The 27,113-nt window shown below is 40.1% G+C and overlaps 1 protein-coding gene across 2 annotated transcripts; it reads left to right on the top strand.

The window, feature by feature from the left end:
• On the top strand, nucleotides 12,546-26,123 carry CALM2 (calmodulin 2). Of its 2 annotated transcripts, none has more exons than XM_005686574.3 (6): nucleotides 12,546-12,729; nucleotides 18,321-18,351; nucleotides 24,098-24,241; nucleotides 24,357-24,463; nucleotides 24,863-24,998; nucleotides 25,470-26,123. In XM_005686574.3, exons 1-6 carry the CDS (start codon nucleotides 12,727-12,729, stop codon nucleotides 25,496-25,498), a joined length of 450 nt encoding a protein of 149 aa, XP_005686631.1. In that variant the 5' UTR covers nucleotides 12,546-12,726; the 3' UTR covers nucleotides 25,499-26,123. The 2 variants fall into 2 exon arrangements, with proteins under 2 accessions (XP_005686631.1, XP_017910688.1); XM_018055199.1 differs by having other exon boundaries at nucleotides 12,655-12,770.

Raw genomic sequence — 27,113 nt, 5'->3', positions numbered from 1 at the left:
CTCTACACATGGACATCACCAGATGGTCAACACGGAAATCAGATTGATTATATTCCCTGCAGCCAAAGATGGAGAAGCTCTATACAGTCAGCAAAAACAAGACCAGGAGCTGACTGTGGCTCAGATCATGAACTCCTTATTACCAAATTCAGACTGAAATTGAAGAAAATAGGGGAAACCGCTAGACCATTCAGGTATGACCTCAATCAAATCCCTTATGATTATACAGTGGAAGTGAGAAATAGATTTAAGGGCCTAGATCTGATAGATAGACTGCCTGATAAACTGTGGACTAAGGTTCGTGACATTGTACAGGAGACAGGGATCAAGACCATCCCCATGGAAAAGAAAGGCAAAAAAGCAAAATGGCTGTCTGGGGAAGCCTTACAAATAGCTGTGAAAAGAAGAGAAGTGAAAAGCAAAGGAGAAAAGGAAAAATATAAGCATCTGAATGCAGAGTTCCAAAGAATAGCAAGGAGAGATAAGAAAGCCTTCTTCAGTGATCAATGCAAAGAAATAGAGGAAAACAATAGAATGGGAAAGACTAGAGATCTCTTCAAGAAAATTAGAGATACCAAGGGAACATTTCATGCAAAGACGGGCTTGATAAAGGACAGAAATGGTATGGACCTAACAGAAGCAGAAGATATTAAGAAGAGATGGCAAGAATACACAGAAGAACTGTACCAAAAAGATCTTCACGACCTGGATAATCACGATGGTGTGATCACTCATCTAGAGCCAGACATCCTGGAATGTGAAGTCAAGTGCACCTTAGACAGCATCACTATGAACAAAGCTAGCGGAGGTGATGGAATTCCAGTGGAGCTGTTTCAAATTCTGAAACATGATGCTGTGAAAGTGCTGCACTCAATATGCCAGCAAATTTGGAAAACTCAGCAGTGGCCATATGACTGGAAAAGGTCAGTTTTCATTCCAATCCCTAAGAAAGGCAATGCCAAAGAATGCTCAAACTACCGCACAATTGCACTCATCTCACATGCTAGTAAAGTAATGCTCAAAATTCTCCAAGCCAGACTTCAGCAATACGTGAACCGTGAACTCCCTGATGTTCAAGCTGGTTTTAGAAAAGGCAGAGGAACCAGAGATCAAATTGCCAACATCCGCTGGATCATGGAAAAAGCAAGAGAGTTCCAGAAAAACATCTATTTCTGCTTTTTTGACTATGCCAAAGCCTTTGACTGTGTGGATCACAATCAACTGTGGAAAATTCTGAAAGAGATGGGAATACCAGACCACCTGACCTGTCTCTTGAGAAATCTGTATGCAGGCCAGGAAGCAACAGTTAGAACTGGACATGGAACAATAAACTGGCTCCAAATAGGAAAAGGAGTACGTCAAGGCTGTATATTGTCACCCTGCTTATTTAACTTCTATGCAGAGTACATCATGAGAAACACTGGACTGGAAGAAACACAAGCTGGAATCAAGATTGCCGGGAGAAATATCAATAACCTCAGATATGCAGATGACACCACCCTTATGGCAGAAAGTGAAGAGGAACTAAAAAGCCTCTTGATGAAAGTGAAAGTGGAGAGTGAAAAAGTTGGCTTAAAGTTCAACATTCAGAAAATGAAGATCATGGCATCTGGTCACATCACTCCATGGAAAATAGATGGGGAAACAGTGGAAACAGTGTCAGACTTTATTTTTTGGGGCTCCAAAATCACTGCAGATGGTGATTGAAGCCATGAAATTAAAAGACGCTTACTCCTTGGAAGAAAAGTTATGACCAACCTAGAGAGCATATTCAAAAGCAGAGACATTACTTTGCCAACTAAGGTCCATCTAGTCAAGGCTATGGTTTTTCCAGTGGTCATGTGTGGATGTGAGAGTTGGACTGTGAAGAAGGCTGAGTGCCGAAGAACTGATGCTTTTGAACTGTGGTGTTGGAGAAGACTCTTGAAAGTCCCTTGGACTGCAAGGAGATCCAACCAGTCCATTCTAAAGGAGATCAACCCTGGGATTTCTTTGGAAGGAATGATGCTAAAGCTGAAACTCTAGTACTTTGGCCACCTCATGCAAAGAGTTGACTCATTGGAAAAGACTTTGATGCTGGGGGGGATTGGGGGCAGGAGAAGGGGACGACAGAGGATGAGATGGCTGGATGGCATCACAAACTCGATGGACATGAGTTTGAGTGAACTCCGGGAGTTGGTGATGGACAGGGAGGCCTGGCATGCTGCAGTTCATGGGGTTGCAAAGTGTTGGACACGACTGAGTGACTGAACTGAACTGATCCCAAGCACTGAACTCTGAGATTATAGATATGCTCCTGCCAGTCTCCAGTTCTCTCTGGTTCCTAGAAAGCAAACAGGTGTGAGGATGAGAGCAGGGGCTGAAGGAAGCTGTGGCCTCTCTGCCAAGGGCAATTACTGCTGCCTCATGCCTGTGGAGGGTCTGTGCTTCTCTCTTGCCCAGGCCCTTCTTGTAGCTTTCACCTTCAGCTTCCCAGTGGGCTTTGTGAGGTTATCCATTTTCCAGTTTGACTCAGTGCTCACTTTTTACACCTGCCAATATGACACCTTGGGAAATGACTGAAGGAGACATTAAGAGCTGTATAGAGATAGCACTGAGAGCAAGGATAAAAGCCGCACTGAGAAGAAAAACATCTGAGGACCTAGGGAGAGCCATGGAAATGTTTATTTGTTGGCTGCGTGCAATAAATACAGAATGATGAGTTTTTAAAAGTTTGGAATGAAAAACCAAAAAGAAAAGGGTGCATTTCGTATCTCTGAGGATCCTTGAGTTAAACAGCTGATTCCAGTTCTGAGCAGAGTAAGTATAAGGTAAGCCTGGAACATTTTGTGCCAGAAAGTAAGAAACTACTCAAAAACTGATGGAGATGTGTCAAAAGTACACTAGAGCTGGCATGAACAGTGCATACTGGCCAAATTTGGAACAACTTGAGCATGAAAAACTAAAATGAATGTAATTGATAGTACATTCAATTTTTTTAAAAAACATACCAGTTAATAGGAATACTCAGAAAATGAAAGAAGAGGAGAGGAATGGACTTCTTTACAAAAAGAATGCCAGCTAATATATATCAAAGGGATCATAGAATTAAAAAACATTTTTTTTGCGACCTGCAATGTATTTATATTATTAAGCAAGGATCATCAGTGGATGATAAAATCACTAGGTGAAAAGTTATTAGGAAACAGGATATTCACACAGTGACAGAGTATTGTCCCACCGATTACTTATTAATTAAAAGTGGAAAATATACCCTTACAGTGATGAGGTCTGATAAATGCCATCTTAACTACATGATCAAATTTGTCATCACTAAGAGTGGAACAATGGCTGTTACGTGCTCTTGAGATGATGCAGTGTGAAAGACACAATATTACCTGTGGAGTATTTTTGCCAAGAGTCTTCATCGTGAATCTGTGAAGCCTTAAGACCTAAATTCTACTGTGTAGGAAACAGAGGGATAGAGGAACAAGTTAAATGACACTAGAAGGAAACAATCAGACAAATCTAGCGTATGGACATTGTGAAAGAACACTGTACAGGATTCTTCAAGATATCAACATCCTGAGCAAACAATGAAGGTGGGGAAACCGATCCAGATCAAAACAATTAAAAGAGTCTAAGGAGGCACAACCTTGCAAAGTGTAATCCTTGTCAGATCTAGTTAGGAAAAATGAAACAGCCATAAAACACATTTTGGGGACAATTACGGAAATTTAAGTATAGATTGGATCAAAGATAAAATTAAGGAATTAAAAGAAATGTGGTAATGGTGTTGTGCCTTTTAGGAAAATATCTTTATTCTTAGGAGAAATATGCTGAAATGTAGGGCTGAAGTGTAATGTCTGCCACTTACTGTCAAATGGTTCATTCGAAAAATTCCACATTTGTGTGTGTGTGCACATGCACGTGTGTGCTTAGAGAGACAGAGACTGAGCAAGAGAGTGCACATACAGCGCATGTCAGCCACTGTTGGACCTAAGTGGATGGCACACGGATGGTTTACTGTACTCTTCCTTCAACTTTCCTGTCCAAAGTTTTAAAGATAAATTGAGAACTGAATTTCTGAGGAAATTGGCAGTCAGAGAAAAGGCTTATATCTGGAACATCCTAATCAATGCTGTTGTTGTAATAGGGGCACCTCTCCGCCCCCCAGCCCCGACATGAATGGCAGGGGCTCTGCCTGCTTCACTTTGAAGCCAGTGAACATGAGAATATGGCAGTAACAGAAAGGAGATGTTTTCGCTAAGTGACACCCCTTTTCTCAGGCAGAGGGAAGTCACTTGAGGAAAACATCTCACTACGTTTAGTTTAATACATTAAAAATGAAGATTTACTCTAAGTTCTCTGAACAGAACCTAGAAATATTGGCTAGATAATCGGATAGGGAATGGAAAACAATGAGAAAGAGAGGACCCCCAATAATGATAACTTCCCAGTCTTGAGAATGGGAATCCTGATTTTTACCTGAGAAAGCTAGTATGAAGAAAATGAAGTTAAAATTTGAGGTACCATTGCAGAGAATTCACACCTCCATGGAGGCCCCCACACTACCAACACAATGTGAACCAAAACATCAATTACTTCTTTTCTGTGAAACCATTCAAAGTTGAAAGCACAATTTTTTTAGCTTAATTATGTGATGATTAATTGCTTTAATTCTTAAATTCATCAAACTAATATAGTCTGAATCATAAGTTCTCAAAATAAGATGAGAAAAAATTACAATCTAAAAATTGTATAAACAATTATTGTATAATGACATCCAAAAAATTCCAAGGAAGATGAAAATTATATTTGACTAAGTACATATCTAGCATTTTCAAATTGATTTAAATAAAACTTACATAAGAAAATGAGAATTATCCTCTGGCTACTCTTTCTGATAAAAAAGATTTTGGTATTCATAAGACATCTCATGCTTTGTAAAAATCTTCTGAGTGCTATTAAAGTCACGTGGAAAAGGCATGTACAAAACAATAATATCTTTGTCTGTTCATCCACTTATTCAGTCAACAAATTTACTGAACATCAGCTATGTCCTAGCACCATGCAAGATAGTGAGGGTACAAAGACAGTTATAGTCCCTGAAGGAAGTCAGTCTCACTGGGGCAGCTAATCTATAAGGATATTTTGAGAGAGAGTGATTCTTTCTCTTTGGACAAAGGAGAGAGGGCTTGTGGGGTTAGGAAGACATTACAGGGAATATGATGCTCGGGGCAAATATGAATGGATGTAGCATTGAATGCTACAGTGAATGAATGCTACAAGCAATGAATGAATATGCAGCAGGTAGTAGGAACACAAAGAAGGATGTTCCAGGCAGAGGAAGCAGCAGGAGCGGACATAGGTATCCGCAAGTAGTGTGGCTTGGATGATGGGATGGAGGGAAGCACTCTGCAATGAGACCAGAATACAGGAAAGCAGATCCAGGTGAAATAATGCTGGGTTCAGTGTTTGATGTGATGTTTCAGGGCCTGAAGGCCTGTAAGAGGAGTTGTCAGTAGACACATTTAGGATTGCAAGAGAGGACCCTGTCTTAGGGCCCCATTCTGGCCCTCCTCCAGGTGCACACCTCCACACAGGGCCACAGGGACCTCCCTACCCACAGCCCACACTCTCTCCTACTCAAGACTCCTCTAGGTTTCCAGGGATCACAGAATTCCTTGCTCAGATAGCACAGATCCTACTTCTAGGCTCTGAGGAATGGTTGAGAAGCAGCTATTTGTGGGGCTGATGATGGACTTGGTCACAAGGACCAGAGTGAGCGCACATGTTGATGCCAGCCCCCTTATAGTATGTGACGGACTGAGGGTGAGAGGAGAACTGTGCGCCGTGGGTTGGAGGATGGCTTCCTCACGCTTCATGGTCTGGTGTGGAAATCTGAACTTCTACAATTGACCACAGCCTTCCAGGTTATTATGAAAGTTTATCCATCAAGGTAGGAGGATAGAAGATATTTTATTTGTTCATTAGATTGATTTATGACGTTAACACATTTAACATATTGCTATGTAAGCCTCCATTTGTACTCTCTACTGAGCCTACAAATGTTAAGGTGATCCTGAGCAGCTGAAAATACTAATCAGGAATTGAGGAGAGATTTTACCTCTGGCCATCTGTATTTGGGGGTGATCAGCACAGAGCCACTGCTGTGCAAGTGGGAGAGGGTGTTACAGTGGGTATCCAAAGTCACAAGAAAAGAGAGCCATGGTTTAAACTTGGAGACATGCCATCTTTTAAGCAATAGGTGAAGGAATCAGCCAAGGAGCCTGCAGAGACACTGCCGGAGAGGTAGGAGAAATACTAGCAGAGCTAAGTTCCAAAAGCCAAGCAAGAAGAGGGTTTCAAGAGGAATAGAATGGTCAATAAAATGGACAGTGTATATAAAATGATCAGCACAGGTCGCAGCCGGAGGTGAGCAACCAGTCACCAGTGGCTGCAAGCGTCATGAGGATGGTAGAAGTGATGACGGTGATGACGACGGCTCTGTTCTTTACTGCTTCTTCTCTCTGCTTCAAACACCTTTCCCTCTTTCTCCACCTGAACCCAAATTCCTGTGGATTACATTCTCTAGGAAGTCTTCCTCTTGCCCATTGGGCTGTCTTCCTATGTGCCCCTGGGGTCATTCTTATCATAACTCATTCTTCTCACTGCACATTTATAACACATAATAGACTGCTGGTATTTATTAAATGAGTGATCATGGTTTCTAGGGTGACCAACCACCCTAATTTAACTGTAACTGCCTGGTTTCAGCAATATAAGTCCTGTGTCCCAGGAAAACCCTCAATTCTAGGCAAACCTATATGGTTAGTCACCCTAAATTGATATCTTTTTTTTTTAATGAATAAATGAGTGAGTGGCAGAATGTCAATATCAAAGTTAATGATGCTCAGCTTTTTCCACGTGTATATGAGCATAAGCCTATTCAGTTAAGTCTGGAGGATTCACTGTTTTCCCTATACTCTTCACTCATCAAACTGACGATGCTGTGGACGAGACATTCTCATGACCTGGTTGTATTCTGGTCCCAGCTCTGTTTTGCCCTGTAGTCCTGGAAGGCGATAGCTTCCTTTTCTCAACCAGGGCTCCTTATCTGAACCACAGAAGAAGAAAATCATCTAAGTACTACTTTGTCATCTCTCTCCAGGTTGGTGCATAGGAGAGAAGTTGATGCACATTGTCAGTGCCTTAGGGCATTTAGGGCTTAATTCACCTGTTGAGAATCACACAGGACCTGCAGTCCAGAATGCCACTGGGGGACTTCCCTGGTGGTACAGTGGATAAGAATCCACCTGCCAATGCAGGGGGGCGTGGGTTTGATCCCTGATCCAGGAAGATTTCACATGCTGCAGAGCAACTAAGCCTGAACACCACAATGAAGAGTAGCCCCTTCTCTGCAACTAGAGAAAGCCTGCACAAAGCAACGAAGACCCTGCATAGTCAAAAAAGAATGCCACTGAGATTGTCCTCTGCCTTTGTTCATAGCAGAGCTGGCTGGAAGAGAGAAGCTACAGAAAAGAAGTGTCAAAGGATGAGGCTTGTGTTATCTCTATTCTGCAAATTGGGGAACTGAGGCCTGGAGAGGAAGTGAATTATTATTTTCCCAGGATAGACAAAGGTAGAAAGCCATAAGATCTCACCAGTCAGGAGAGGAAAGTAGACAACCAACCTCCCAGGCCTTGATGCAATGGTTAGTCACCAACTTTGCTTCTCAGCTGGCAGTTGCCAAAGTCAAGCTGCACTGTATGTCATCTTGTGGAAAACAAATGCTCTATAAATAAATTGATTTGGAACAGTCTCAAATACACAAAACCCACAATGTGTTTAAATGTATGTCTTGACTTTTTTTTTTTTTTCCTCATTTTCTTTCTCTTATTAGAGAGGTCAGCAAGGAAGATTTTGCAAGAGAGGCCTTAATAAAATTCAACGTAAGAAACCAGGAAGATCTTTTCTGTATTGTCTTTAAACAGACATATTTCATTACCAAATATTTATTTAAAAGCTCTTTGATTCAATACATCTGTCTGTAAGCATGCATCTGTATATTATACTCAAGCTGGTTATACATAATACATCAATCCCTTTAAAAACTCATTTTCTGGAAGAACTGATTATTCATTTTGTCATTTAATTTCTGATCATTAAAAATGTCATGTGTAAAAGCACTGCATACTGGTGGGGTATTGTATAAAGAGAGAATATTCTTAATGATTAGCCTGAAGGAAAAAACTGTTGATGGCTCTTCCATCTGAGGAAGAATCAGAGACAAATATCTGAAGAAAACTTAGACTTGGGTGATATCAGAATGAAGGGTAATGGGAGATTGGCCTTAGGGCTCTGATTTCAGCTCAATTCTGATGCAGTTACCCACTTTTAAGTAACATTCTCAGTGATACAGTGTGTTTCATTTGTGAGTGAAAGTAGTTCAGCTGTGTCCGACTTTTTGTAACCCCATGGACTATAGCATGCCAGGCTCCTCTGTCTATGGAATTCTCCAGGCAAGAATACTGGAATGGGTTGCCATTTCCTTCTCCAGGGGATCTTCCCAACCCAGGGATGGAACCTGGGTCTCCTGCACTGCAGACAGATTCTTTACTGTCTGAGCCACCAGGGAAGCCCTTGTTTCATTGGTGGGGTAAGTTAATTAAGCCCTCCCCCTGTGGCATCAATGAGTCACCATATTAGCAAGGACAATAGAAGCACACTGGGGGGTCCAGAGTTTTTATTGAGTAGTCATTCATCTGACAGGAAGGTCACAGGGTTGCCAATACTAACTGAAAGAGCTCTTACTTTGTCTCTGATTTACCAGACTGAAAGAAAGAGAATCCACCTCTGGTCTATTGAAAGAAATACTTTAGATGGCTTGAGAAAATGTCTAAGTTTGAAAATGCTCGTCTCTCAGTGTCTGACCATTGTGACCCCATGGACTGTAGCCTGTCAGGGTCCTCTGTCCATGGAATTCTCTAGACAAGAATACTCGAGTGTGTAGCCATTCCCTTCTCCAGGGGATCTTCCTGACCCAGGGATCAAACCTGGGTCTCCTGCATTGCGGGCAGATTCTTTACCATCTGAGCCACCAGGGAAGCCTAAATTGTTTGCTGCTAAGTCGCTTCAGTCATGTCCGACTCTGTGCGACCCCATAGATGGCAGCCCACAAGGCTCCCCTGTCCCTGGGATTCTCCAGGCAAGAACACTGGAGTGGGTTGCCATTTCCTTCTCCAATGCATGAAAGTGAAAAGTGAAAGTGAAATTGCTCAGTCGTGTCCAACTCTTAGCGACCCCATGGACTGCAGCCTATCAGGCTTCTCCACCCATGGAATTTCTCCAGTCTAAGTTGTTTAAAGCAGGTTAAATTCCACTGAGGCTTTCCAAGTTGGTTCAGATAAGCTGTTAAGAAAGTATTTTGGTCTTGCTGGGCATTCTGGAGGTATTCTGGAGGGAACCTTCTTCTCAATAAGCAGAAAATACCTTGGTTTGCTGAAAATGCTATTCATTAGGTTTTACAAGGTTGTGCTTTTTAACCAGAAAATTATGAAGTCTTATTGTGGCCTAAGAGGATTTTTTTCTGGTTCTACCAACATTTTTGAGGAACTGCAGTTTGAGCATGAATCCCTAGTTCTTCCTAACTTCCCAGCACTATCTCCTGAAGTGGGCTCATCCTCGTAATGCCTAACCATTGACACTCCTCCACTGTGCCATGTAATTGCCTGCGTTTGTTCTTTCTTTCATCTAAACTTGCTGCTCTATTCCTCCCTGCCTTTTCGCTTTTTCCTGGCCCATTATCATGTCAGACTCAATGAAGGAGTCATGTTCTCTGGAAACCCTCTTTGGAAACTCTGTGGTGGGCCAAATCCTCTAAGCCCCCTCTAAGGTAACAATTACATTATTTTCAAATGAGTTTATACGATATGTAAATTATTGCTATTCACTTGTTAAATATTCCAGGTTATACACACCCTTGCTAATTTTGGGTGGGACCAAGAAGGTAATTGTTTTTAAATTGGGTATGGGGAATATATGAAACAAGAATGACAGGATGCTGTAAACCTGAGTGATTGGTACTTTTTTGTTATACTTTTCTCTCCATTTGTATATCCCTGGAGAAGTGAATGGCTGCCCACTCCAGTATTCTTGCCTGGAAAACTGACAGAGGAGCCTGGTAGGCTACAGTCCACTTGTATATAGTTTATATCTAAAGTTTTCCAAATTAAAGGTTCAAAAATTAAAAAAAAATTTTCATGTGTGACAAAACACACGTAAAATTTACCATCATAACCATTTTAAAGTGTAGAGTTCAGTGGTACTAAATACGTAATGTTGTGCTACCATCACCGTCCATCCCCACAACTATTTTCATTTTGTAGAAAGGAAACTCTTATCTATACCCATTAAACAATAACTCCTCATTCCCCCTTTCCCTGACAACCATCATTCTACTTTCTGTTTCTGTGATTTTTGAGTATTCCAAATACCTCAAATAAATGGAATCATACAATATATGACTTTTTGTGACTTACCTCACTTAGCATAATGTCCTTGAAGTTCATCCATGTTGTGGCATATTGCAGCATTTTTAAGGCCAAATAATATGCCGTTTATGTACAACAGATGTATACCACATTTTGCTTATCCATTCATCCGCTGATGAACACTTGGATCCCTTTTACATTTTAGCTGTCTTGAATAGTGCCATGAACATGGGTGTAACAATATCTCTAAGATCCTGCTTTCAGTTCTTTTGAGTATATACCAAGAAGCACAATTGCTGGATCATATGGTAATTCTATTTTTAATTTTTTAAGGAACTGCCATGTTATTTTCCAAAGCGGCTGTACTGTTTTACATTCCCACCAACAGTGGTTGCCAATTTCAGAGCTAATTTCTATGTGGCTTCAAAAATGTTCATTTAAACCTGAGAGATTAAAGACTCAAAAGGGCAAATTCATTAGGAAACTCAGTATGATCACATATACACAATACGATGGTTTTATTATGGTAACCACTGTGTGCCTATTCTGTACCAGGTACTTCAACGCTTTACCTAGATGGTAATCTTTGCTGCTGCTGCTACTGCTGCTAAGTCGCTTCAGTCGTGTCCGACTCTGTGCGACCCCATAGACGGCAGCCCACCAGGCTCCTCCGTCCCTGGGATTCTCCAGGTAAGAACACTGGAGTGAGTTGCCATTTCCTTCTCCAATGCATGAAAGTGAAAAGTGAAAGTGAAGTCGTTCAGTCGTGTCCAACTCTTAGCGACCCCGTAGACTGTGGCCCACCAGGCTCCTCGTCCATGGGATTTTCCAGGCAAGTGCTCGAGTGGGTTGCCATTCTCCGAGATGATAATCTTTATATGATTCTAATTCTTATAACGTTTCAAGATAGGTATTGTAACCTCCATTTTACAAATGAGGCTAAAGATTAAACCTCTCATCCAAGGTTGTACATCTGACCCAACCAGTACTCATACCCAGGTCTCACTCCAAGCCAGAACCCTATTATTCCACAGTATCAAGGGGCTATTGGAATTTTGTATACTGCGTTTTTTAACCCGCCCCCCCCCCCCCCCGGTAAATTACCCCCATGATGAAGGCAAAGCGAAGTTGCTCAGTCGTGTCTGACTGTGACCCCATGGACTGTAGCCCACCAGGCTCCTCCGTCCATGACTGGAGGGGGTTGCCATTTCCTTCTCCAGGAGATCTTCCCGACCTAGGGATTGAACCCGGGTTTCCCGCATTGTAGGCAGCTGCTTTACTGTCAGCCAGCAAAGGGGAAGTATAAACGGAAGTTCCTTTAGGATTAGTCAGGTGAGCAGCTGCATTCCCCCTTACCAAGATTTTCATGGGCTTTGTGGGCTCAGCTGGTAAAGAATCTGCCTGCAATGCCGGAGACGTGGGTTCGATCCCTGGGCAGGGAAGATCCCCTGGAGAAGGAAAAGGATAGCCACTCCAGTCTTCTGGCCTGGAGAATTCCATGGGGTCACAAACAGTCGGACACGACTGAGTGATTTTCACTTTTCGCTTTGTGGGGGAGTTACATGGTAAACGTGTGGCCTCCATAAGGCGAATAAACGAGGCTGAGATGAAGAGCGCGGGGTACGGGTTTCACTGGGTCTTTCAGCTTCATTCTTAATCGCTATTTTCGTAGACCCCCTACAGCGGGGCGGGAAAGCTTTCGTGCAAATGTAGCGAGGAAGGATGGGTGGAGGAGGAAAGCTTTCCAGCCAACCGCAGTTGCCAGGACAGCGCGGCCCGAGCCGCAACGGCAGAAGCTGCACCGCGTCCCGGCAGCGGCTGCGAGCCCCAGTGACGCATTGCAGGTACGAACCAGCCAATCAGAGGAGGCTTCAACGATCATCGCGCTGCGCGTCGTTACTACGATGCTCTTCCGCGCCGCAAAGTAGCGCCCCTCAGGCGCCACTCCACCGGCTCTTCAACGGCTCGCTAGGGAGTGAAACACACTTACGTCATCCGTTCGTCCCCTTCCCTTTATCTTTTGCATCGTCTATCACATAATTGTGGATAAAAGGGTCTCGAGAGGAGTTGGAGGGGAGGGGGTTGGCCGGGACTCGTTTATGATGTTCCGTTATCTGAAGTGTGGCGGAGGGATCTGGCGGAGGGAGGTGTTTATGAGGCGCTGGGGGCGGAGGGGGAGAATTAGTCCGAGTGGAGCGAGCGAGCTGAGTAGTTGTGTGATTGTGTCCCGGAGACCGGTAACGCTTGCAGCATGGTGAGTGCGTCGCTAAGCTGCGGGCGCTCGGCCTGTAGGGGGTAAGAGGCTGAAGCGAATCGACGAAAGGGAACTAGCCTTTCTCACACTCTCTAGGATTGGTCTTCGCCAGGGGGATGGCGCGCCAGAGGCTGGGGGCGTCCACGGCGGTTATGTCGCAGGTGCTCCCCCACCCCCACTCTCCTCAGGGAGGTGTCCCGTGGTGTACCGGGGGCCAGGCGCACCGCCCCCGGGACCTTGGAGGTCCTCAGAGGCTGGATGAGGATGGAGCCGGGGCGGGGGCAGCCGGGGTAGGCGAGGGTGGACGGGCGGGAGGAGCGGGAGCGCAGAAGCCTTGGGTCGGGCATCTCAAAAGGTCAGCCAGGGGCCGTATTCGAAAGCTCAACGGACGGTTGGTGCGGGCGCCAGGAAGCGCCTTTGTCCGCGCGCGGCCGCCATGCGCCGAGGGGGCGGGCGGGAGCGCGCGAGGCCCGGGGCGAGCGCCGGTGCCGCCGTTAGCCCGCAGCCCCCGCGTGCTGGGCCGGGAGGGAGCTGGGGGCGCGCGAGCGGGCGGGCGGACTAGCTGAGTGGGCCGAGTCCGCGGGGAGCGGCCGGGGGCGGGGCGGGCTCGGGACCGCGGCCGTAGCTCGCCAGACCCGGCTCGAGCCCCAGCTGCTGCGCTGGCACCTGCAGGACTGCGGAGGTCTGGGCGTCCCGCGGCGCTGCGGGGTCGTCCGGTCGGGCAACGTTTGGGGAGGTCAGCCTCGTCCGATTCCCATCCCCCACCCCACCCCCACCCCCGGCGGCTAGGAGGAAGCTCGGTGAATCCTGATCTTTCTGCTACATATGGGCCTTGAGGCCTAATTCCACTTCCCAGGCTAAATCTAAAAAAAATTTAAGTGGTTTTGTCGTTGAAGGAAATGACTATATCTGAAGTTAAGCGCAGCCTCGCACTGCGCATCTCATTAGAGAAAGCCAGACTCCAGCTGGCGTTTGAAAGGCGTTTTTCTATTCACTCACCGAAAGCCAGCTCCGAGGTGACTCCCGTTCTGTTGCCAAAGTCTATCTTACCCTCTAGTAACAATCGGAAGGATGCCTTTGACAGGGGCCGCAGTCCTCATTTGAGTGCTCACGTGCACGTTGAAATGTTTAAGATCCGTTAACACTGTATTGCCCCGCACCAACACCCTTGAAAATAGCTATTTCCGTAGCGAAAATGCCAGGTCATCTTTTAGGTGCAGTTTAATTCATTTGTACATTAATGATTGTCAAAGACTATGGTGATAAAAGAGTATATTGGGGGACGGGATTTTTTTAAAGCATTTTCCTGTCACTTGAGACCGGAACTCTTGCTCTTTCCTGTTAAAAAAAAAGTCTAATGAGAGCGGTAATTTGCAATACTTATTTTGTGGTTCCTTCTGCCAAGTGGTTACAGGCGATGGGTGTGTCCAGGAGGCAAGGTGACATCTTAAACAGGAGTTGGGAATCCTTGCCAACTGAAACCTCCACCCTGTATGGGTGTGGGGAGAGGAGTTCACATTTGTTTGATGTACTCGTTCCATTTTGATATTTTAATTATTTTATCCTAAATTTGAATATGCTGGTTGAATTTACTCTTTTAGGTGAAAATATAAGCATGTAATTAAGGTTCTGAATTGTGGGGTGAATTTTTTTATATTATGTAAATGAAAAGTTTGTTTCTAATCACTGATAATTAAATCAAGATCTCAGATTTTCTTGATGAGGCACAGTTTGTATCTACCCTTTCATGGTCCTTTGCCAAAAGTAAGCTTTTGTAGTTACTGATCACGTCATTACTGTTTTGAGTGTTTTTGACCGTCATTGTTAACTAAATTGGGAAGCATCCTTGCTAAGTCACTTCAGTTGTGTCAGACTCTTTGCGAACCTATGGACTGTAGCCCGCCAGGCTCCTCTGTCTGTGGGATTCTCTGCGCAAAAATGCTGAAATGGGTTGCCCTTTCCTACTCCAGGGGATCTTCCCCACCCAAGGATGGAACCCTCCTGTCTTACGCCTCCTGCATTGGCAGGCAGGTTCTTTACCGGTGGCATAGGTAATTTTATAATTACAAGACCTGAAGGTTTAAAATTAAGATTCCATAAAGTCAAAGAATGAACATTTATTTGATACGGAATAAGTTTGCTCACATGGCTCTTGGGTTTACATATAGTTGATATATAGTCATTGAAAGGGAAATTGATTAGTTTAAGAAGATTTGAGGCAGGGGTGATGAGATTAGTAAAAGATGTGAAGACGTGGAACTTTTGGTCACTTGAATCCAAGTAAATACCCATCGAACAGCAAGAAGATCTGTTTCTGTTAGACTAAAGAAATTAATTATGCCTCTTAAAGTATTGGAAGTTCTAAGCTCAGATAGACTGATCAAATTAGGCCTTCAGTAAAGGTCCTAATTTTTAAGTAATTTATTCTAGTTTCCCTTTTGGGCCAAGATACTGTTCTATCAGAATTAAAGATATCTTTTAAACTCTATTGAAATAACTTAGAGACTGCTTTTGATATAGGTAAAACAAATGCCCTGACTTCTGAAAGTAGAAAAATTTTTGCTTCGCATGGAAGCATTTGTTGTATCTAAGTAATACTTGGAGTAAACAGGAATGAATGCAAAATGGAAGTTTGTTCCATTTCAAGCCTATGGGCTCATACATTTATTGAGATAAGAATTTTGGATTGTTTTTATACCACCTTTGACTAGATAAGCTCCGTGGTTATCCATACCTAATTCTGAATGCCATTTGGGAAATGTTAAATAGGCACATAATTCCCTTAAGGTCACCCATGTAGTCTAGATTAGTGGACTCTGGTTTTTCTCGGTGTTTACAAATCACTTTTGGTTCTTCAAAATGCAGTCTAGTCCAGTAAGTCTCAGCTGAAACCTGAGCAATATACTAATGTTTGGGAGCTTTCTCTAGAGTTGACAGTAGCAGTTGAAAGCAATATTTGTAGAAATAAAGGAGTAAGAAGTAATCATCTCTCTAGTGAATTACTCTTCACTGAGATAAACACATTTTAATGAGCTTGAGTTTTCCCAAAAGTATAATTCTTCTAGTTCTTCTACTAAGAAAATGACACTCTGCATAGACAAAAATAAGAACCAAATTTATTTGCATGTCATTGGAAAAAGCTTACAAATTACAGTGCTAGGGAGCTTTGAGTTTTTACTTTTAGTAGTTTTTAGTCTGAAAGTTACTGATGAAGGTTATTTTAAAGCCTTGGACTCTGGGTTAGTAGTAAATACAAAGGAAAGTTTTTTTTCTTCCTAAAACCACCTCAGCTTTCATATGTGAGTCTTCCCAAAATCTCCCTCACAATTTGTTGGAAAAACCCCACTGTCTCAGTTTCTGCAGATAGCAGTCAATCAGCTTTCATGTATGTTACTGTGTTTTCCACACGGGTTAACATTTTTAGTCCTAAACTGATTTCTTCTGCCCTATTTGTTCCTGGGCTTGTGGCTTCTGTTTGTGGAAATAGATTTTCTCATCTTAGAAAAAAGTTAAAAAGAAATAATGGAGAGTTTGCTGTAAAGGGCTTGATAATGCCCCACCTGTCTACCTTCATTGTGAAAGCTGAACTAGTCAGGTTGGTGTTTAATCTTAACATTGTAGCTTCTTTGGTTAATTAACTTACATAAAATAATTTTCACTGAACTTGTGGGGCTAGCCCTTTATATAGCTTCTAAATGCACAATGACTCTGCAAGGTAGGTATTAATATTCTGTGTTACAGATGGAGTTGACAATGAGAAGTTGAGTAACATGTCCAAGGTCACATGGTGGCAGAGCTGGGATACTAAACCAGTGATGTCTCAAAGCACCATGCCATGTTATTGTTATTTTAGAAATGATAGAAATCCTGCGGGATGGAATTAGATCAGAGGTAAATTATCTATAGCCTCTAACAAAGTAAAAAATAACAGTGGATTTACTGGATTTTAATTCTTATTTGTAGAGAACACAATCTGATTTTATACCTAATACTTGGAGAATTGGGATTTGTCAGGATAAAGTAGATAATTTTTATTTTATAAACTTGTGCATTTGAGCTTGATTATTGGCTTTTCAATTTTAAATTGCTAGACTTGGCTTTTTTTCTAAAGACCTTGCGTTTGCTTCAAGGTCAAATCAAAATTGATCAGGGAAAGAAATTTCTGCTTTTCTGGGTTTCTTCTCAAATGTTCTCATGCTGTCCCCTAGAGAAAATGTGAATGCCATCCTGTATTAAGGTTATTATCCTTTCCAGGGGTGTGTTCATTTAAAATGAAACCAGGCAGTGTTTGTTTTTCTTTCATATCAATAAATGAATGGATTAATCACAGTATGGTTGACTTCTGTAGGTAGGAATGTTAGCTAGGAAGCTATTTCTTGTCAGTGCCTCTGAATATATGTTCCAGTAAGCAGTGCATGTCCACGGATGAAGGCCACGTGAGGAACAGGGAACCTTGTTATTTTGCAAGTATCTTTATAGTGTGCTCTGAATTTAAAACTTGAGGTATCGGCTGTGTCCAACAAGTGTTTAATCCTGACCCTACATGTTAGTAATTTTGTACTCCTGCTCCCTAAAGTTTAACCTTAGCCTTTTTCCCCATCTGTAAGATAGAGTATTAATGGTGGTATTACCATTTAGGGTTGTGAAGATTGAATAAAAGCAACATATATAATGGGTTTCAGCAAATGCCTGAACATGCTTTTTTTTTTTTTAAAGTAAAAACAAGTAACTGTTCTCCATTTGCTAAAAACATCACAAATCTTATCACTTTGGAATTTTAAACATCAAAAGAAAATGAATAACTGGACTTAACATTTTGTAAATAATGTATTTCAAATATTCAGAATTCTGGATTCTCTGCAGTTGCATGGCAGATGAGGAGGAGCAAACCTGGTAACTTTCATGTTGCCCCAACCAGTACACCTTGGATTTTTATCTTTTTAATAAAGAGTTTGCTTAGTAATCTTTGGGTTTTTTGAGGTTTGGAACATCGCATGTTCAAATGAAGTATGTAATCACTTATAGGGAAAGTTTAAATGTAGTTCTTGTTTATTATTTTTGATTCAGTGGAGATTTCTGGTATTAATGGTTTTTATCTACCTGAGGAGATGAGCTTAAGTTTAGAAATACTGACTTTGAGAAAGGAAACAATGCTTCTTTTGCATCTATCCTTGCTTTAGAAGAATACAGTTCCAATTAAACTTTGTAGTGTTAGTGTGCTAGATTTGCTTTTTTAAAATTTATGTAAAATTTAGACTTTCTAATATATTCTGAAATATTTTCACGTCTTAAACTTGGGGGCAAGGTAGTTTAGCTTTGGAGATAAGTGAAGTGAAGTCTCTCAGTTGTGTCCGACTCTTTGCAACCCCATGAACTGTAGCCCACCAAGCTCCTCCGTCCATGGGATTCTCCAGGCAAGAATACTGGAGTGGGTTGCCATTTGCCCCCTGTGTTTGGTACTAAGGAGTAAACTAAATTAAGTTGAGAAGTATATGAAACCAGATAAACCCTAAATGTTTTTAAACTTGTTTCTGTAACTGTTAAACTACATACTGTCAAGCCACTTACCTATTTCTTTGATTTCTTTTTAGGCTGACCAGCTGACTGAAGAGCAGATTGCAGGTGAGAAATAACTTTGCTAGGTTATACCCGTTGAATTTTATTATAAATTGAAAAGCCATTCTCAAAAAAATATTTGTATGAAAGAATTTACTTTGATCTGTGTAGTAGATGGGAACGAGTGTAATGTAAGAGAGTAATTGAACCTGCTTTGGCAAGTGAGAAGGTAAGCTTGTCTGTGAAAGATGTGTGGGGCTAACTGTAATTAAAGACATGTTTTTAGGTTATGTAGATATACTTTTGAGCCTGGTGTTGGGGTGGTCTTTGTTTTGTTTTTCTTGAAGTTATTTTAGTCTAAAGATTAATTCTGGGCAGTTTTTAACACTGAAACTTAATCTCCACAAGAAAAGAGGCCAAGTAGTAGTTAACTTGAAATGTAAAATCAGAAAATGAATGTTGAATTTACTGTGGTTTAAAGTAGCTAATATTTTAACCTTAGAATTGCATATATGGTCGGTCAATCAGGGAATAACCATTTCTCTAGTGAAAAACTTAGATGCAAAAGTTAGTATTCTGTTTTACAGACACAGTAAATTTGAGTTTTATCTTAAAAGTGGTGACAGCTATTGAATGAAATAAGTTTGTCTTGTATCCTTTAGTTTGCTGTGAAAATGTGAAATTGTTACATAAAACCTGATGTCATGTAGTCATCATGCTGAACCAGTAGTACTTTTGATTTTATTCTATTATTTTTGAGGTGGCTAGTTAACAAAATGTGGGGAAACTTCTAAAGGGTTGTTTTAGTTTTTTTTTTTTTTTAATTTCAGTGTTGAAATGCTTTTCAAACTGTATTCCTTGACTTCGATTAAAGAGAGACTTAGTAACGAAAGCATCAGGCAGTTTTAACTGCAGTGGTTTTCCTGATAGGCAGAGAGTTTCAAGTGCTCAAAAGCACTAAAGCTTATTTTTTTTAACGCTAGAGAAAACTGAGAAACCCAGTTGGAACTCAGGTATTACTTTACTACCCCACATTTCATACACAGACTTGGCAGAGCCAGAAATCAATAATTTCAAATTCTCATCACAGATAATATTTGCTTGGACTGTATAAAGTAGAAAGCTATTAGCACTGAGGACTTCTTACTATGTGCATTTGACTTAAGCTGCGAATTTGCTCTTTAGGGTTGGTAAATTTGTATGTATAGAGTATATTGAAGTAGGCAGGCAGAGCTTTGGAAATGATTTCTTTTGTTCATATGTAGTATTTTAGGTGTATTGATGAAATGTAAGTTATTCTGGAATAGTTTATGTATGACTCGGGCTATTATTTCCAATCTTAAGTTCTTACCTTCTCTAATAGACCTGTCGTCTTTGCCTTTGTTTCTCTGTAGTCTCAGTCAGGTAGTTCTGCATGGCACAGCTTGTTCACTTTAGGGTAGATAGTGAATTATTCAGTGTCAGTTACATAGCTGGTGCTCATTACTCCTTTCCCAAACACTCATACAACTCTTTTAAAAAGTAGTTTGTGTCTGTTAAATTCAAGAGGATCAATCCTCAATACTTGATAGCATTTTTGTAAAGAATACATGCAGTTCATGGAACATTGTCCTTAGATAAATTCTATCTTTTCATTGATTCCTGTCATACAGTTAACTTCTAGTGAGAGTAGCAGGAAAATCTGTTCTAGGTTCTTTCCCTACCCTGCCTTTTCCTAGGCTTTTAATAAAGCTGTTCTTGGATCCCAAGTTTTAGTGAACCTTTAAAGTAGAGGAGCTAAAGCTTTTATGCTACTAAAATAAAAATCCTTATTTTCTCTTGTTTCCCCACTACCTCCCACACAGTAAGGACTGAGTAAATATTTCCTGAATATATAAATTTTCAAAGATCTGTGGCACACAGATATGTTCTAAAGCAGTACCTACTCTATCCTAACAATTACTCTGCCTCCTCCTAGAGTCCTTTACTTTTGAGTTGCAAAGTTGAATATACTAAGGTACTTTTTCAGTTAGCTTTATCTTCATATGCTGACCGATTTAAAATTCCTCTAGCAGGTAACTTGGCCTAGAAAAATGTATGCTTACAGTTTAGGTGAAGTGTCTAGAATTGTTTGTGTTACCCTGGTCTTAAAGAGCAATCCAGAACAGTCTAGTGTGACATCAATAATAACAAGTTAATTTTGTTGATGACTTGCCATGATGTCGTTAGTTGTTAGTGTTTAAAGGAAAAATGTAAAATAATTTTTTTCTTTAAAGAAATTTATGCTTAAACTTTTAAATTTCAGTGTAGGGATAAAACTTCAGTTCAGTTCAGTTCAGTCGCTCAGTCGTGTCCGACTCTTTGTGACCCCGTGAATCGCAGCACGCCAGGCCTCCCTGTCCATCACCAACTCCAGGAGTTCACTCAGATTCACGTCCATCGAGTCAGTGATGTCATCCAGCCATCTCATCTTCTGTCATCCCCTTCTCCTGCTGCCCCCAGTCCCTCCCAGCATCAGAGTCTATTCCAGGGAGTCAACTCTTCGCTTGAGGTGGCCAAAGTACTGGAGTTTCAGCTTTAGCATCATTCCTTCCAAAGAAATCCCAGGGCTGATCTCCTTCAGAATGGACTGGTTGGATCTCTTTGCAGTCCAGGCTTGATTTTAAAAAAAGTACTAATCTTACTCAATAATAAAGGCCTTTAAGGATTTAAATACATGGCCTTTAAAGGATCATTAAGTTCAGAATTTTATAAATGAATAGAAATTGGTAAACAGACATTTCTTAATTATGATAACCTGTTTTAATAATAATGTGAATTTATGTAAAACATAATTAATTAGAAAGGTATCCTGTGGTTGCTAATGAAAATCTAAAATGAGTAATAATATGACTTCTGAAAGTTTCAACTTAGGCATAACTCTAATAGATTTTGGGAGGTTCCATCAGTTATATTGAAGAGAACTGTTTTACTGTGTATTGGAGTTTTGACTCCTAGGTTTATATTTCAAGTCATTCCTGGGAATTACTTGTTTAAAATGATATGCTTCTATATATGAAGATTAAACAAGTTCTGAAGCACAGGTGGTGAGCTATAAAAGCAGGTGAATTGTATTTTTCAGTTTATTTTTATTTCAGGATTTTACAGGTATTTCTGCCTCTTAAACTTCTTGAAATTTAGAACATACATAAATGTGTAGCATGCATCTTTCAGAAATACTTTTTGAAATTAAGTCATTTAGTAAAATGATTATGTCTGATAGTTATATCTGGGGATTTTTGTACGTAATGGTGTTAAATGATGCCTATATTATAGCAGAGAATGTAATTAAATATAAATCTCTTAAGTAATTTTCCTGGAGGCCAAGTTACTAGGTGATAGATGCTAATGTGTTCAAACTCTTAATAGTTTATATACTTCAGACAGTATTTGTACATCCTGTTTTTAAAAAAACTCGGGTAAAGTAGAAATATTTTAATCAAATTCTGCTGTTTGCAGGACTTACTGATTTACTTTTGTCATTGAATTGGTCTAGGTTAGTATTGCATATTTTCATAAGATCAGTCAGTAGTTTGGTTCTAAGCTTCTAATATCGGGACAGTTTCTCTGAAAACAAGTTAACATTTAAATGGAGTGGACTGTTTAGCACTGAGAGTAAGTAGCACTTACTACAGTGATACTAGTCTAAAGCTAAACAATTAAAAGAATCAAAGCAGAAGAAAATAGTGTGATAATCCAAAATGGTAATAGGACTCAGGTACTTGTGTGGGTAATTTTAAATAAAGAACCCATTTGGAGGCTATTGTGATAGTCTGGATAAAAGATGATGGGGTCATGAACCAAAATGTTGGATGTAGGGATGAAAAAAGAATCAGGCAGTATTTCAGCAGCAGAATTCAGCAGGCCTTGTTTCAGGGGAAAAGAGTTAAGGTAACTTGCTTGTATTCCTAGGGTTGCTGTGTTTGGAATTCATTTTCATTAAGTTTTCCCTGAGGTCAGCTAGGGGAGATGTCCTGTAGGATGTCAGAAATAAAAGTATAACGTTGAGAGAGATGAGTGGACTAACTGAAGTCTTCATCATTAGTGGGCATAGATGAAATGACCAAGGAGAGAGAAAAGAAGAAATTTGGTCAGATCTACATGCAAGAGACAAATAGCGAGACCCTTTGGCAGTATAAGGTAGAAAGTAAAGGACTTGTGAAAGTCAAGAGAGGTTTTCCTCTGTAGTTTTGCTACAGGAAAATGACATCATCTCTTTCTTGATATTTAAGTACTTGCCAGGCATAGTTCACTGTGCTTTACTTATATTAACTATTTAACTTAGGAAGTAGGTACCAAGTGAACAAGTGAAAGTCACTCAGTCGTGTCCAATTCTTTGTGACCCCTTAGCCTATGAGAGGAATTCCCCATGGAATTCTCCAGGCCAAAAGACTGGAGTGGGTAGCCTTTCTCTTCTCCAGGGGATCTTCCCAACCCAGGTCTCATTGTAGGTGGATTCTTTACCAGCTGAGCCACAAGGGAAGGTACAGTTAGACTTAAGTAACAAAAATGAGGAAGCTGAGGTGGAAAATTTGCCCAAGGTTCAATCACTAGTTAGTAGCAGAGCTGGCAATGGCACCCCACTCCAGTACTTTTGCCTGGAGAATCCCATGGATGGAGGAGCCTGGTGTGCTGCAGTCCATGGGGTCGCGAAGAGTCAGACATGACTGAGCGACTTCACTTTCACTTTTCACTTTCATGCATTGGAGAAGGAAATGGCAACCCACTCCAGTGTTCTTGCCTGGAGAATCCCAGGGACAGAGGAGCCTGGTGGGCTGCCATCTATGGGGTTGCACAGAGTCGGACATGACTGAAGTGACTTAGCAGCAGCAGCAGCAGAGCTGGAATTCTTTTAAGCCCAGGCATTTGAGTTCCAAATTCTGCTTTTAGTTTCTGTGCTTTATGTTTTTGTATTTACTTGCTGATTGAGCCTAATATCTCTACTCCTACTCGCTTTATTAGCTTATTAATGTGCTGTCTTGCACTGTTAAAGTAAATCTCTAGTTTCTCTGTATTTGGGTATCCTAGACTGTTCTAGTAGCTTTCCATGTAATCTAATAGTGAACTATTGATAAAAACAACATCATTTCACAATAGTACCTTAAAGATTTTAGGCAATAATACATTTCATTCTGTTGCAAGCTTGGAATTTATATTCTGAAGAGAGGTCTGAATTATTTTTGTTTTCAATGATAATAAGAGTTAAAACTGGCCATACATCCCTTTATCATCCCATTGTTAACATCATTACAGATTATTTGGTGATAGTCTCTTCTGTCCTCCAGAAAAGGAAACTAGCTTAATGCATGTTGTTCTAAAGTTTAAAGTTTTTTGTTTTTGATTTAGTAAGTGATTAAATGGACTTAATTTTGACTTTAAGGTTACTGTAAGTAGTACGGTTGCTGTATAGAAATAAACATATTTGGTCCTTTTATATTGTGAGTGTAGGTTAGATCTACAATTTAGAATTGTGTTCCACAGAAAATACAGAAGCCAGACATTTGGGGTTTTTTGGTTCTGCTTTTTCAACAATAATTTGACTTTTATCTAGTCTAGATTTTGTAGTTCCCTATGAGATTTTAGATGGAAAAAACTCCCAGGTAGATCAGTATGAGCATATGATTAGCTTAAAAAGTTTGAAATACCACAAGGTTTTCCACCTTCAGGAATAAAAATCCCATTTCAGGTCCTATCTCCATATAATATCTTTGCTTTGAGAGTTGATTAATACATTTCACTTAGGTTACTTCATTTTTAACCTGTACATTTGGATTGTGTTTTCTTTTTCAAACAGAATTCAAAGAAGCTTTTTCACTATTTGACAAGGATGGTGATGGAACTATAACAACAAAGGAATTGGGAACTGTAATGCGGTCTCTTGGGCAGAATCCCACAGAAGCAGAGTTACAGGACATGATTAATGAAGTAGATGCTGATGGTACATCTTCTTAATTCTGGGTTTGAGAAGAGGGCGTTGAAGAAGTGGCATTTAAATTCTATTGTAATATTTTAGTATTTCAAATATTGTAATATTTCAACCAATACCATTGCAGGTAATGGCACAATTGACTTCCCGGAATTTCTGACAATGATGGCAAGAAAAATGAAAGATACAGACAGTGAAGAAGAAATTAGAGAAGCATTCCGTGTGTTTGATAAGGTAAGTATTTGAAACTGGATTTGTTCTGTTTTAATTTGAGGATTTTTAAATATATTAGGATCTCTTAATCTCTGAAGATTTGTTTCTGTGATTATTTGCCAGCATACTTGAATATCAAGCAGAAGCTTTCTAAGAATTTAGTATAGGAGATTTCCTAATAACATTATTTACCAACTGAGCTATGAGGGAAGCCCAGTAGTTTTATATATATATATATAGTGAGAGAGTATTAGTTTTGTGGCAGAAGAGGTATTGACTTTGAAACTAAGAAATAGTTAAATAAAGGTTTGTGTGGATTTCTAAAGTATATTTTGCTCCTGAATGTGAAGTTTAATAAACTTCTTATCTAGCTCATTACATCTATAATATTGCTCAGACATTTTACTAAATTTTTTGTAGGATGGTAATGGCTATATTAGTGCAGCAGAGCTCCGCCATGTGATGACAAACCTTGGAGAGAAGTTAACAGATGAAGAGGTTGATGAAATGATCAGGGAAGCAGATATTGATGGTGATGGTCAAGTAAACTATGAAGGTAAGTCTTTCCACTGTCACAGCCTTATCCTGTGCATTACTGTCAGATCCTACCCTTTTAAAAGAAGCACTGCACTCCAAACTAGGATAAAACAGTTTTTGGTAACCATTGTGGAACAGTTTTAAAAGCTTCTTTAAACTTATTTCAGGATCCTCAAAATTAAGGTGACTTTAATGTCTTTCATTGGATTCTCCTTCCTCCAATTAGCTTTAAGTCTGAAATTATACATGCTCTGTTCAGAAGTATTACATATGATAAACTAAAGCAATAATTTGGTTTATTTGTTAATAATCATAAGTAATTTTTGATTTATGAAGAATCCAGCCTTAGCAGTAAATTAGCTTTCCTCTGTACTTTATAATTTTGAGGAAAGACAGGGGAGTGGGAATTGCTGAGAAGTTGAGTAGATGTGATTGGTTTTGTCAGACTTTGCCATTGACTCAACATCTTTGTATACTTCTTCTTTTTCAGAGTTTGTACAAATGATGACAGCAAAGTGAAGACATTGTACAGAATGTGTTAAATTTCTTGTACAAAATTGTTTATTTGCCTTTTCTTTGTTTGTAACTTATCTGTAAAAGGTTTCCCCCTACTGTCAAAAAAAAAAATATGCATGTATAGTAATTAGGACTTCATTCCTCCATGTTTTCTTCCCTTATCTTACTGTCATTGTCCTGAAACCTTATTTTAGAAAATTGATCAAGTAACATGTTGCATGTGGCTTACTCTGGATATATCTAAGCCCTTCTGCACATCTAAACTTAGATGGAGTTGGTCAAATGAGGGAACATCTGGGTTATGCCTTTTTTTTTTCGAGTAGTTTTCTTTAGGAACTGTCAGCATGTTGTTGTTGAAGTGTGGAGTTGTAACTCTGCGTGGACTACGGACAGTCAACAATATGTACTTAAAAGTTGCACTATTGCAAAACGGGTGTTGTATCCAGGTACTCGTACACTATTTTTTTGTACTGCTGGTCCTATACCAGAAACATTTTCTTTTATTGTTAACTTGCTTTTTAAACTTTGTTTTAGCCACTTAAAGAAAATCTGCTTATGGCACAATTTGCCTCAAATCCATTCCAAGTTGTATATTTGTTTTCCAATAAAAAAATTACAATTTACCCAACTGTTGCTCTGAATCTGAGTCATTTAATTAATTTGATGTTGAACAATTTTGACAGTCAAATTGGGGGTGTGATTTCTTCTACTTGGTATAATTTAGATATTTATTTTTACTATTTAAGATTGTATTTAGTTTTTAGATTGTGATACTTCCTTCAAAAGGTTTAACTGAAAGATTAAAAACTCTTGTGTAAGTGTACTTAGCATGGGGACTGACATACGGTAGGTATCCAGTGTTGCCTACTTTTGTCATTTTCAGCTTTGGCTTTGTTTATCCATATTGACTTCAGCCATGTAATGATTTTTTTAAATATTTGGGCTTTAAAACCCCAAAATCCAAATTGGGGCAGGGGGTAGTTGTTTCACCTGTTTTCTAATTTTTTGCTCATAGTGTTTTTTAATTCTACTACATAAAGAAGTTTCTGTTGTGCCTAACTATCTTCAACATGTTTTACAAATCCAATATCTTCGGTAGTGGCTTGACAGTAACTAAACTTTGTTTTATTTAGAAGTTTTCCTTGCTTCTAGACTATTGCTTTCTTTGTACAAAAGGTGGCTATCAAGGTTTCTGTTTTTCTAATTAGTTTTAAATCTGTAGCAAACCAGAGCCAGGATGAAAACACTGAAGTATGTTCCTTGATTGTTACAGCCACAAGGCATTTAATTTCCTAGAGGGCAGTTTGTTTGACAGGTTACTGTGCATTGTTGACTAGTTTAATACCAATGTTACCTTGCCAGAAGACGGAAAACTGGATGGTCGTGAAGGAAAAGAGACATGATTTAAATAGGACAAGGGAAGTTACAGGAATTGATCATCCTAATAGGGTATTATTACATATTAGGCAGGTGATTAAGTAGGAAGACCTTGATTAGATACGAGTTTCATGTGCTATTGAGGCACAGTAATCTCCAGAGTATTAAACATGGGCTTTGGAGTTTTATTGAAGCAGTAGTCAGATCACTGTTTTGTATAACCTTGAAGAGGTCAGTACTA

This window comes from Capra hircus, chromosome 11, assembly GCF_001704415.2.
Source record: "Capra hircus breed San Clemente chromosome 11, ASM170441v1, whole genome shotgun sequence".
In the NCBI taxonomy this organism is placed as follows: domain Eukaryota; kingdom Metazoa; phylum Chordata; class Mammalia; order Artiodactyla; family Bovidae; genus Capra; species Capra hircus.
This window is presented reverse-complemented; position numbering and strand designations above follow the sequence as displayed.

Coding starts and splice junctions, on each gene's coding strand:
- CALM2 (XM_005686574.3), top strand. Junction 18,352..24,097: donor GACTGAAGAGCAGATTGCAG/GTGAGAAATAAC, acceptor TTTTTCAAACAG/AATTCAAAGAAGCTTTTTCA. Junction 24,242..24,356: donor TAATGAAGTAGATGCTGATG/GTACATCTTCTT, acceptor ATACCATTGCAG/GTAATGGCACAATTGACTTC.